The 12043-nt window shown below is 36.7% G+C and overlaps 1 protein-coding gene across 3 annotated transcripts; it reads left to right on the top strand.

Moving 5' to 3' along the window:
- The first annotated feature begins 2745 nt into the window (after nt 1-2745).
- On the top strand, nt 2746-11430 carry LOC107900139 (glyoxysomal processing protease, glyoxysomal). 3 transcript variants are annotated; one of them, XM_041095838.1, is made up of 15 exons: nt 2746-2963; nt 3055-3101; nt 3176-3353; nt 3442-3489; nt 3563-3628; nt 3782-3916; nt 4131-4256; nt 4418-4521; nt 4812-4897; nt 4991-5085; nt 5172-5644; nt 9319-9527; nt 10123-10315; nt 10632-10723; nt 10854-11430. In XM_041095838.1, exons 1-15 carry the CDS (start codon nt 2898-2900, stop codon nt 11117-11119), a joined length of 2184 nt encoding a protein of 727 aa, XP_040951772.1. In that variant the 5' UTR covers nt 2746-2897; the 3' UTR covers nt 11120-11430. The 3 variants fall into 3 exon arrangements, with proteins under 3 accessions (XP_040951772.1, XP_040951771.1, XP_040951773.1); XM_041095837.1 differs by having other exon boundaries at nt 5172-5673; nt 9315-9527; XM_041095839.1 differs by lacking the exons at nt 2746-2963; nt 3055-3101 and having other exon boundaries at nt 3276-3353; nt 3782-3920; nt 5172-5673; nt 9315-9527.
- The last annotated feature ends 613 nt before the right edge of the window (nt 11431-12043 follow it).

The raw sequence follows: 12043 nt of genomic DNA, 5'->3' as shown, positions 1-12043 counted from the left end.
ATTGTTAAGTTTTTCATTATTTTCAGAAAAAGAGTTTCTTCATTTAAATTTTTGAAAAGAAATCATAAGAAATAGCTTACATTTTAAAGTTATTTATATATAATAATATATTATATATTATATATTATAAAAAAGAGAAAAATAATAATAATTTTTAAAGAAAGGAGATATTGGTTTGAAATAAGCCAAAGGCTTCCTCACCTTTGCCAATGAACAACAGTGATTCCAATACTGCTCTAATTAAAAGGTTGTTTCAAAATGCCAATTGTTTCAAACATTTTAAAATAAAACGATATGTTGAAGTAGTGTACTAAATTATATTATAGGTTATATATGCATTAAATATTTTATATATAAAAATATTAATTAAATATTAATTAAGTTTTAATTTGGTTGGCATTGACATTATTGTTAGTGCAGGAGGACGTGTGGTTGAACATGCTAAAATGCGCTATATTATGCTCAAATTTAAAATTTAATCTTTACATTTTAATTTTGACATAATTTGATGCCTCAATCCTTAAAATGTCATTAATTAGTTTAAATATTTTATTCCAATTAAATTGATAATGTTAATTTTTAAGATTTGTTAACACAATTAAAATTTTCTTTTAATTTCAAGTACATTACAATGTCTTTTCTTATTATGTGGACATCAAGTGAGGTTTTTTTTTTATTTCAAAATATCAGACCAATAAATTAATGGAAGAAAATAAATAAACCTGAATTTTTAAATTCAAAAATAAAGAAACTAAATTTTTAAAAATAAAATTCCAAACATAAGAAGTACAAAAATTTTAAAGATATTTGAACTTTTAAATTTAATTTAGGCATAATTGCAAAAAAAACCCTCAACGTTTGGGGGCTTTTGGTTTTGTGCCCTTGAACTTTTTATTTTTTGATTGACACCCTCAATATTACGATTTTTTAAGAAATCAGTCCAGTTTTAACGGTCAACGTGAGTTAATCGTTAATCAAACTATAGGTCGACATAATAGCCCATGTGACACGCCACATAAGCGCACAACGTCATAAATGATGTCATCTATTTAACCAAAAATTTTTTCTCATTTTCTATCTTGCCAAACATCATTTTTCTTCTTCAAAACATATGTTGGCTCATTTAATCTACAAGAATCTCTATTACCATGATTATAATCATGCTTTTGTGTAATTTTTGTAAACCCACACCTTAGCTTTTTATCCAATGGTAGTTGAAGCTCCTCGTATGAATCCTTTCCCTCCTCAATTAATCACCAACAGGTTCATCTTCTAATTACCTATCTTATGACAGATGGATTTTATCGTTTTACTTTGTTTTCCATGTTTGTTCTTGTTTTATTGACCAGCTTCTGGTGATCGAAGCCGAATCAACTCTTTCATCGACCCATAACCATCCACACGCCATATCACCCAAAACCTTCCTCGATGGTGAAAATATTGGCATAGGAAGAACGGCGGGCGTCACAGGACATGGCGACACTAAAGATGCTATTCCATCTGACTTTTTCGCTCAGATTATAAACGAAGTCGTATTCCGCGGAGCGTAAGGAGCAAATAGGTTGTTGCTGTTATTGAATTTCTTCTTGTTGCCGTAGAATTTTCTGGCTTTTAACCGATTCTGATTTTGAAGCTCGTTTAGAGTTGGAGGTTTGTATCCTTGAGTATTACTACCGGAAGCAGCGGGAACAGAAGAAATAGCAGAAACAGAACCCATGGGTAAAGGCTTATTCTCGAACTTCCAAGAATCTTTACCGAATGAAACTTTTTTTTCCCTTCCAATTGTTATTACGATTGAAAGAAGAGAATTTCTTGTTAGGGTCAGGGTTTTGGTTTGGGTCATGAGATTGCCAAGGCTTGTAGCTTCGATTCAACAACATCAGAGGTGGTAGTTGAGTCATCATCTGAGGACCGGAGTTTATAGGCTGCGACTGAGACGCCGCAAATTGATTCATCGCTTGAGAGTGAGCCGCCGACGCCATCAACTGATGAGACTGATTCATCATTTTCGGTTGAACTGGAACTTGGACCTGAACCGTGTTCATCATCATTTGCGGTGGCTGATTCATCATTTGAGCCTGATCGTTCATTTTCTTTTATAAAATAAAATGAAAAACGAAATCAAAAAAATTCGAAAAGAAAAAAAAACCCTAATTTTTCAGTTTTAGAATTGAAATTTGCTGCCAGATCATACGATTTACTATTGATCTGTTAATTTCCTTTTGGTTCTTTTAGTTTTCCTCAATCTAAAACTGAAAATTAAGAGAGAGAAATGAGAGAAAAAAATTTGTTAAATAGATGACATCACCTATGACGTCATGTGCTTATGTGGCATGCCACATGAGCTATTATGTTGACCTACAGTTTGATTAATGATCAACTCACATTGACCGTTAAAATTAGGTTAATTTCTTAAAAAATCATAATGTTGAGGGTGTCAATCAAAAATTAAAAGGTTAATAGCACAAAATTAAAAGCCCCCAAATGTTGAGGGTTTTTTTTGCAATTATGCCTTTATTTAATCAATAAATAACGAAACGCGAAATATGATTGGAAACCATACTAGCAAATTGTAAGAAGAATGCCGCCCACGTAGCTTATGAGGAAGGGAACAAAACGTTTTGGCCCATCAAATGATTCAACGGCCACGATTTACAAGATAAAAACTGCGCGCGCTTTAACGGTCTCACCTTATCTATACACCTCGTAGAGCGTATAGTATTTTAACTTTAATTTTTCTGGCAAGCGCCGGAAAGTCAAAACTATCCTCAGGACTTACTTCTGCTTCTTCGTTTTTTTACCGTATCCCCCCCCCACTCTTCTAAACACTCCCAAATTCCCCAAATTATATCTCAACGAATCCCTCTGATTATTCTTTTACAACCGTTTCTATCCAAATGGCTCTCCCTGAAACAGCCGATTTCGCCCGGAATTTCTCTGTTTTGGTCAGAGTCCAAGGCCCCGTAAGCCCATTAACCTTTGCAATTTGCAGCTTTTTTTAAATAAAATGGATGTTTATTAAATTTATTTATTTTTAATTAAAAATTTGTGTAGGATCCAAAGGGTCTGAAGATGAGGAATCATGCCTTCCACCAATACCAGTAAGTTAAATTTTTGTCTTGTGTTTGGTTTCCAATTTTTTGAACTAATTTTTTTTTAATTATGGGTATTTTAGTTCTGGCAAAACGACATTGTCAGCTTCGGGCATGCTATTACCTGACACCCTTTACAAAACTGAAGTGGTTAAGTGCATTTGGGACAATAATAGTGGTCAGAATTTGATGTTAGTTATGACAGTCGCTTCTCTCGTTGAGCCTTTTCTTACAATTCAACATAGGGAAAACCTTTCTCAGGTAGTAATGTTGACCTTTTTTTGGGGTTTAATTGCTGACTTTGTTGGGATTTTGAGTTTATATTGTGCTACTCTTTGTTGCGATGCAGGGTCTACCTGAGTTGATTCCTGGTGCTCAGATTGATATTATGGTCGAGGTATAAGATAGGCAATGCCTGTTGATTAACTTGGAATGAGTTAAGTGTAATGAGAATAGTGTTATTTTCATAGGAAAATATGGGCGCAGATTCAGATGGAGGAGGTTGTCGCTGGTTTACTGCACGGCTACTGAAAATGGTGAGCATTTATAAGTTGTTAGTATGGCTACTTATGGATTTAAATGCTATAAGAACACTTTAATGAACTGTAATATTAGGTTATACTTTGTTGCACTTGAGAAATTGACTGCATATGGACTATATGATATTGATTGATGAATGGATTTTGAAGGTTGATGTTCCCATATCATCCCTTGCACTTCAATCCCTTGTCGAAGCTTCTTCAGGCTCACAAGAGCAAGGATGGGAGTTTGGTTGGTCATTGGCTTCAACTCATCAGCCTTCAGTGGACAGTACTCAGACACAGGCGAGTATGAAACAAACTACTCCTTTATCGTTCTTACAAAAACAAAATTAAAAAACTCCTTAATTTACCCTTGTTGGAGATCATCAGTGACCAGTTGTGCATAACCATAGATCCTGGATTTTTTTTTTCCGTGATCATGCTTGAGGAAGTAGTTTTTCCTTCATTTACCCTTGTTGGAGATCCAACAAGATCTGATGTTTTAACTTTATTTCAGATAGGGTATGATAACAAACTTTTAATGGAGCGTCAGAGGCTAGTGATGGGGAAATCGAGCAATCCTAGTCTAATGGCCAGGTCAACAACTAGAATTGCTATCCTTGGAGTTAATTTGCATTTAAATGTAAGCTTTTCTTTCACTTTTTGCTCTTTTCTTTTAGTTAATATTTACTGTTCAATAGTAACTGAAGCAGAAAATGTACTGTTTCGAGGTTTTATGGTTTGTATGGTTATTTTTGCATGCTTTGGCTCTTAACCTCGATGTTGTGGATTATCATGAATCAGGGCCTACCAAAAATTGGAATATTACCTCTGAATAAAAGGGGAGAGTTTCTTCTGGCAATGGGATCTCCATTTGGCATCCTCTCTCCCTTGCACTTCTTTAACAGGTAATGCTACCTCCTATGTAAATATCTTTTACGCTTTAATAAGCTAACATTGATAACAACAAACTTGTTTGCCAAAATTAGTTTTCATTAGTCCAAATACTTGGATCACTGACAGTGATCCTTGTGGAACATGAAATGAACTAATCTTTTATTGGTATTTAACTTTTACTATCAAACTATCCGAGTATAGTTCTGTATCTCTCTTCTCACCATTGTATATTATTAATTATTTTGCTTGCTTATGTTCTTCGGGAGTTCTACTGTTTGACTAATGTAGCTACTTGAATCAGCATGTCAGTGGGATCTGTTGCCAACTGCTATCCACCTAAATCATCTGACAAAGCATTGCTAATGGCTGACATTCGATGTCTTCCTGGTCAGGATTTTCTCATGCTTTGTTACCTTTACTTTTTCTTTCAAAAAAAATTACCTCGAACTCCTAATTATGATTTGCTATCAAATTGGCCAGGAATGGAGGGTGGTCCAGTTTTTGGTGATCAGGGCATGCTGGTTGGTATCCTGACCAGACCTTTGAGGCAAAAGACCAGTGATGCTGAGGTTCAGGTAACTTGCACATGGTTGGCTTATCCATATTCTTTAAGCTTTGTCATAGTAAATTCTTCACAACAAGTTGTAGCCTTGGGTAACAGTTGGTGATTCCATGGGATGCCATTGCAAGTGCTTGCAGTGACTTGCTGCTGAAGGAGCCACAAATTGAAGAAAAGGGGATTCACATCAACAAGGGAAACTTAAATACTGTAGGAAATGGATTATTGTCTAACAGCAATGGTTCAAATGGACACTGCTGTTACAATCATGACCATTTTAACTCACCTTGCTCTTCACTATTACCAATTGAGAAGGCAATGACTTCCATATGTCTTATTACCGTTGACGATGGTGTATGGGCATCAGGTGTTGTGCTCAATGATCAGGGGCTAATAGTCACAAATGCTCACCTCTTGGAACCGTGGCGATTTGGGAAAACAACTGTAAGAAGTAGTTCAAAAAAAGAAGCACCATTCTTCCTACCTGAAGAATCTGCATTTTCTGAGGAGAAAGGATATAAGAGGTACCAGAAAAGTTGCATTGGACCATTTCCACTGGCTGATCAGCAGAAAGGGTACAAGTTGAAGTCAGTTTTCCATGGTCATAGTGTTGCGGAAGCGACGATAATATTAATAACAATATTATCAGAAATATTTAGATAATTATTATGCCAACAATTATACTAAGAAAATTCCCAGTTAAATTGGAGGGGTCACAATGGTCCCGCTTAAAACCCAACAACTAGACAGAACTCACTTAGATATTTATAGCAATAATAACTAAATAAATATAACCAACATAAAGCTATTAAATAAAAGCAAACAAATAAGAAATAAAATACCAGAGTTTTAACGAGGTTCGGCCAATTTAGCTTACGTCCTCGGACACTACCAAATTAATATTTCCTCTAGAAATATTACAAAGGAGAAGATTTTGGGATAATACAACCAAAGGGGGAGGGGTTCTATATATAACAAACCAAACCCCCTCCATTTCTATCTTTTCCTAATGTGGGATATTGCCAATATTCAACAAATCTCCACCTTGGCGATATTCCACATCTTCGAACATCTTCTCATAACACAAACTTCAATAGTGTCTTCAATTTTGCAACCAATCGCCTTCTTCCCTTTTGGTAGTTGTGCCAGCTTCCACATCTTGTTTTTCTCTAGAGATTGCATTTCCTCTTCCATTGCACCTAACCATCTATTATTCTCTAAACTCTGAATGGCTTCAGTGTAAGTGGATGAAATATTATCAACAACTGGAAGTGCATAAGCTACCATGTCAGTGAAACGAGCTGGTTTCTGAATTTCTCGTCTCTGCCTTCTGACTGCAATTGGCTCTGATTGCTGTTGAGGTTCTTGGGTAGAAACCTCTTCCTCATCTGACTCTGCATCTGCCAATGAAGAATCACTAGTGGTACCTTTTGCTGGAATTACCACACTCTGCTCAAACTCCACCTGCTGCGGAGTACACTCCACCTGCTGCGAAGTACTACTCACTCCTTCTGGATTTACCTTATTCAACATGGCAGATTCATGAAAGGTAACATCCCTACTGATTATCGTCTTCTTTGCCTCTAGACACCACAAACGATATCCCTTAACACCAGCATTGAAGCCCATGAATAGAGCCTTCTTTGCTCTTGGATCTAACTTTGATTCTTTCACATGATAATATGCAATAGAACCAAAAATGCGCAAGGTGTCATAATCAGTAGCAGGTTTTCCATACCATTTCTCCAAAGGAGTCTTGCCATTTATAGCAGATGATGGCAAATGATTGATGAGATGTTGAGCGTACGTCACAGCCTCAGTCCAAAACTTTCTATCTAATCCAGCATTAGATAACATACATCGAACTTTCTCCACAAGCGTTCGATTCATACGCTCTGCCACCCCATTCTGTTGCGGTGTTCCACCTACGGTGAAGTGCCTTACTATGCCACAATCTTGGCATATCTTCAGGAAAGGATCGCTTTTATATTCTCCACCGTTGTCTGATCGGAGAACCTTAATCTTCCTTCCTGTCTGATTTTCAACTTTAGTTTTCCACTTAAGGAAAACTTCAAGCACCTCATCTTTGTTCTTCATAGGAAACACCCAAACTCGTCTGGAAAAATCATCAATAAAGGTGACAAAATAACGTCTTCCTCCAAGTGATGGAGTCTTGGACGGTCCCCATACATCAGAATGCACATAATCCAGAATACCTTTAGTATTGTGAATCCCAGTGCCAAATTTCACCCTTCGTTGTTTTCCCAGAACACAATGCTCGCAAAATTCAAGTTTGCAAGTCTTTGTACCTTTCAATAATCCTTGCTTGGCTAGAGTTTGCAAGGATTTTTCACCAGCATGGCCCAAACGCATATGCCACAGCTGTGTTGCCTCAGCGTCCTTCTTGGTACTCGTAATTGCTGCTGCTGTTGTCCCGACCACTGTACTACCTTGGTAGTAATACAGATTGTTCTTTCTTATGCCTTTCAACATCACCAATGCTCCTGAAGTTGCTTTAAGAACTCCATCTCGTATTGTCACAACTAGGCCTTTAGATTCTAACGACCCCAAAGAGATGAGATTCTTCTTCAACTTTGGGACATATCGTACATCCCGCAAAATTCTAGTAGATCCATCATGACTCCTCAGTTTAATTGAACCTATCCCGGCTATTTTACATGTGTTATCATTACCCATGTAAACAACCCCTTCATCTAGTTTTTGAAATTCAAAGAACCATTCCCGAATGGGACACATATGATAGGAACAACCAGAATCCATGATCCACTCATCTGCATATAATGTTGAAGATGTCATACTAAGAGAAAAGTCTGACTCTGCTTCACTATTGCATTCTGCAACATTTGCATCTTGCGGAGTCTTCCCTTTTTTCTTCAATTTTGGACAATCTTTCTTCCAATGTCCTTTTTCTTTGCGAAAGGAACATTCATCTTTGGCAACAACTCGACCTTTGGACTTTCTTCTCTTCCCCTTAGACTGACTTTTCTGACGATCTCTTGTTACCAATGCTTCCACTGCTGCTTCACTTGAACCTTTCAACTTATCCTTTCGGCGTAGTTCATAGCTATACAATGCAGCAGTTACTTCATTGAAAGTTACTTCCGATTTTCCATGAAGTAGAGTAGTTTCAAGGTACTCAAACTCCTCAGGAAGCGATCCCAACAACATTAACGCCAAGTCTTCGTCTTCAAAAGTCACATCCAAATTCAACAAATCAGCCACCAGCTGATTAAAATTGGTAATGTGCTCGTTCATCGTGGTACCAGGAACATAACTGAAACGAAACAGTCTTTTCTTCATATGTAACTTATTTTGACTGTTCTTCTTCAGAAATTTCTCCTCCAATGCTTTCCACAATTTACTTGCAGAAGTCTCTTTACTGAATGTATACTTCTGCTCTCTGGAAAGACATGATCGAATTGTACCACATGCCAATCGGTTGATGGTCTTCCATTCTTTATCATCAACCCCTTCTGGTTTTTCTTCCTCAATGGCAATATCTAGACCCTGTTGAAAGAGGGCATCTAGAAGCTCACTTTGCCACATGCCGAAATGACCTGTTCCATCAAAAATTTCCACTACAAATCTCGTATTTGCAGTTCCAATCCTCGGCAAAATGTACGAAGTGGAAGTTGTTGATATGGATGGTTTTTCTTCTGTCATTTTTGCCATAGCTTCTACTTAATAGCCACCAAATGCAGAATACCCACAAGCTTTAGGAAATGTTTCTGATGTGTAAGATCAGACTAAGCTGCAAACACAGAGCATACTACAAAACCTTGGCTCTGATACCAATTGTTGCGGAAGCGACGATAATATTAATAACAATATTATCAGAAATATTTAGATAATTATTATGCCAACAATTATACTAAGAAAATTCCCAGTTAAATTGGAGGGGTCACAATGGTCCCGCTTAAAACCCAACAACTAGACAGAACTCACTTAGATATTTATAGCAATAATAACTAAATAAATATAACCAACATAAAGCTATTAAATAAAAGCAAACAAATAAGAAATAAAATACCAGAGTTTTAACGAGGTTCGGCCAATTTAGCTTACGTCCTCGGACACTACCAAATTAATATTTCCTCTAGAAATATTACAAAGGAGAAGATTTTGGGATAATACAACCAAAGGGGGAGGGGTTCTATATATAACAAACCAAACCCCCTCCATTTCTATCTTTTCCTAATGTGGGATATTGCCAATATTCAACACATAGGAGCATACGTGTTCGACTTGATCATCTGGACCCTTGGATTTGGTGTGAGGCGAAGGTAGTATATATTTGCAAGGGACCTTTGGATGTTGCTCTGCTCCAAGTTGATCGTATTCCTGATAAGCTTACCGCTATTATGGTGGATTTTAGTCAGCCATCATTAGGATCAAAGGCATATGTTATTGGACATGGACTACTGGCACCAAGATGCGGTAAAGCACTTCCCTATTTATCTATTTGTTTGTGGTTGTTTCAATACATTTGAAATGAGATAATTCTGTTGTGTTTACATTACTCTTCACTTTACCCTTTTTCATTGTACGACTTGGACTTGATAAGTGGTTCTGTGAACGTTCACATCTGAAGTTTCCAATCTTAGCATCGAAGCCATCCGTTGTGTAGTTTCAAACAAGGTCATTTGGATCTCTGTTGGTTAGAGAACTTTTTTAATTTTTAAAGATGTTGGTTAGAGAACTTTTTTATTTTTTAAAGATGTTGGTTAGAGTGCTTAAAACTACTCGTTTACCAAATAAGGTCAAAGTATGCCATTTCAAGAATGCATTAGCTTACATTGTCCACTGACCCTGTATCTCCTAAAATTTCTTATCAATCCCTGATCGACTGCATTTTTTTTTTTTTGCTATGATGCATAGGAGCATCAAATTTTCTTAATGCTACAATATTGAGGGACTGAGTCCCCTGGGATTGTTTCTTGTGTACTTTCATCTGAATAAACCGTTTATCTATACTTTTTGTAATCTCTTATTTTCTTAAATTCAGAGTCTTTTATCCTTATTTAATTTGTAGGCTTCTCCCCTTCTGTTTGCTCTGGGGTGGTTGCAAAAGTTGTGAAAGCAGAGATGCCCTCGTATTACAAATCTTTATTGCCAGGGGTTTCACAATTTCCTGCAATGCTTGAAACAACCGCTGCTGTTCATCCCGGTGGAAGTGGCGGTGCTGTCGTCAATTCAGATGGTCGTTTGATTGGACTTGTTACAAGGTATGGTGGATAACAATTGTGCAAAAATAGGTTTAATCTCGTAGTGGTTTGACATCGTTGGAAATGCTCTTTTTGACGTCACGTTGGTTGTCAGAAATGCTGTTTTGCATTTTCTTGTCGCTACTGTTTTTGTGGTCTGAGGGATGGAGTACTTGTTTGATGCTTCGTGTTTATACAAGATTGTGACATCATTTTATTGTGTGTTTCTGTTCTACTAATCCACATTTTCTGTTGTTTTTTTTTTCTCATGTCTGTTGTTAAGCTTGTCGGTGCTGGCTGATCAAATGGTTTTTAATGAGTTATGTTCTTGATACAGCAATGCCAGGCACGGTGGAGGAACAGTTATACCACATTTGAACTTCAGCATTCCGAGCGCAGTTTTGATGCCTATCTTTCAGTTTGCGAGAGGTTGGTTAATTAGGATTGCGATGGTTACCATGTTTTGTGTTTTCTCCTTGTACGGCTGATAAATTTAGTATTGGTTATGTAAATCCTTCTTTTCTTAAATTTATGAATTCCTTTCGTTTTTTGTCCACAGACATGAAGGACTTTTCTCCTCTGCAAAATCTTGACAAACCAAACGAACTCCTTTCGTCAGTATGGGCATTGATGCCTCCATTATCTCCAAAGCCAGGGCCTCCACTTAATCTTCCCCAGCCGATACTAGAAGATAACAACAACAAAGAGGGGAAAGGTTCTCGGTTTGCTAAATTCATAGCCGAAAAGAATGAACTGTTGAAGAGATCAGCTCAATTTGGTAAAGTGGAAGGACTCTCTAATCCGATTCTTCCTAGTAAGTTATGACCTTTGCTATATTTCTTGTGCTATATATATAATATCGAAAAAGATCATCCCCCGGAATATGCTGAACCAAGTTTCAAAACACCCTTGGTATGATGACTCGGGTCTTGCCGGAGTTAGCTCACAGATCATATAAACAATGGGTTTTGGGGGAAGTATTAAGGAGTCCCCTCTCATTTGTAATTACATTTCTCAACTTTACTTAAATGAAATCAAATTCCAAATGTCCTTTCTTCCTGCATCCGACAAGGAAGAATGATGTTGAGCTAGGTTCTGCCTGACCCAACAAAGTTTCCCAGGAATTGTTATGGTCATCTCTCGGCTCCATTTCATTTGTCTCTACTGCTTGAGTCGAGCTCGACTTCAAACTGCTCAAACTGGTTTGAGTAAACTCAATTAAGCCTTTTTTACATGGTAAAAAATCTTCGTGTTCAAATTTGAATTGATATTTTTTAATACTAATTAAAAAATAAAAGAGCTTGATTAGTACTCATATTCGATTCATTTGATAGCTTCGATTGAATTACTAGCATGGTATTATTATTTTCACAATTTTATTGTTGGATTTTGGGTGTGCTTTGTTAGTGAAAAAAATGAAAGAATGAAAGGAGAGAGCGGAAAAATGAAAAGAAAAAATATTTGGAGTGTGCTTGATTGGAAAGTAAAGTGAGAGGAAAGAAAATAAGAGGCGATAATTTTCTGTCTTAATGCCTTAAAACCAATCCTTTCAAATTGAAATTCAAAGGAGAGAAAATGAGAGAGAAGTGTACGATAGTTCAAATTATATTTTTCAATTGTTTTATTTTCTTTTTACTTTTCAACTCTACCAAACAACAAGAAAGAAAATTGCTTTTTATTTCTATTTTTTCATAGCTCTTCCCAAGCACAGTTATGGTTTTCACCCTTCTAGTTTTTCACCCCTCCAAT

Source organism: Gossypium hirsutum, chromosome D06 (genome assembly GCF_007990345.1).
Source record: "Gossypium hirsutum isolate 1008001.06 chromosome D06, Gossypium_hirsutum_v2.1, whole genome shotgun sequence".
NCBI classification, from domain to species: domain Eukaryota; kingdom Viridiplantae; phylum Streptophyta; class Magnoliopsida; order Malvales; family Malvaceae; genus Gossypium; species Gossypium hirsutum.
Note: the sequence above shows the minus strand (reverse complement) of the source record. Positions and strands in the feature narration are given on the sequence as shown.

What these genes read in the sequence shown, in the direction of transcription:
- LOC107900139 (XM_041095837.1), top strand. Translation starts at nt 2,898, where the DNA reads ATGGCTCTCCCTGAAACAGCCGATTTCGCCCGGAATTTCTCTGTTTTG. An exon ending in CCCTTGCACTTCTTTAACAG is followed by an intron (nt 4,522 to 4,811) that starts GTAATGCTACCT and finishes TACTTGAATCAG; the next exon opens with CATGTCAGTGGGATCTGTTG. An exon ending in TATCTTTCAGTTTGCGAGAG is followed by an intron (nt 10,724 to 10,853) that starts GTTGGTTAATTA and finishes TTTTGTCCACAG; the next exon opens with ACATGAAGGACTTTTCTCCT.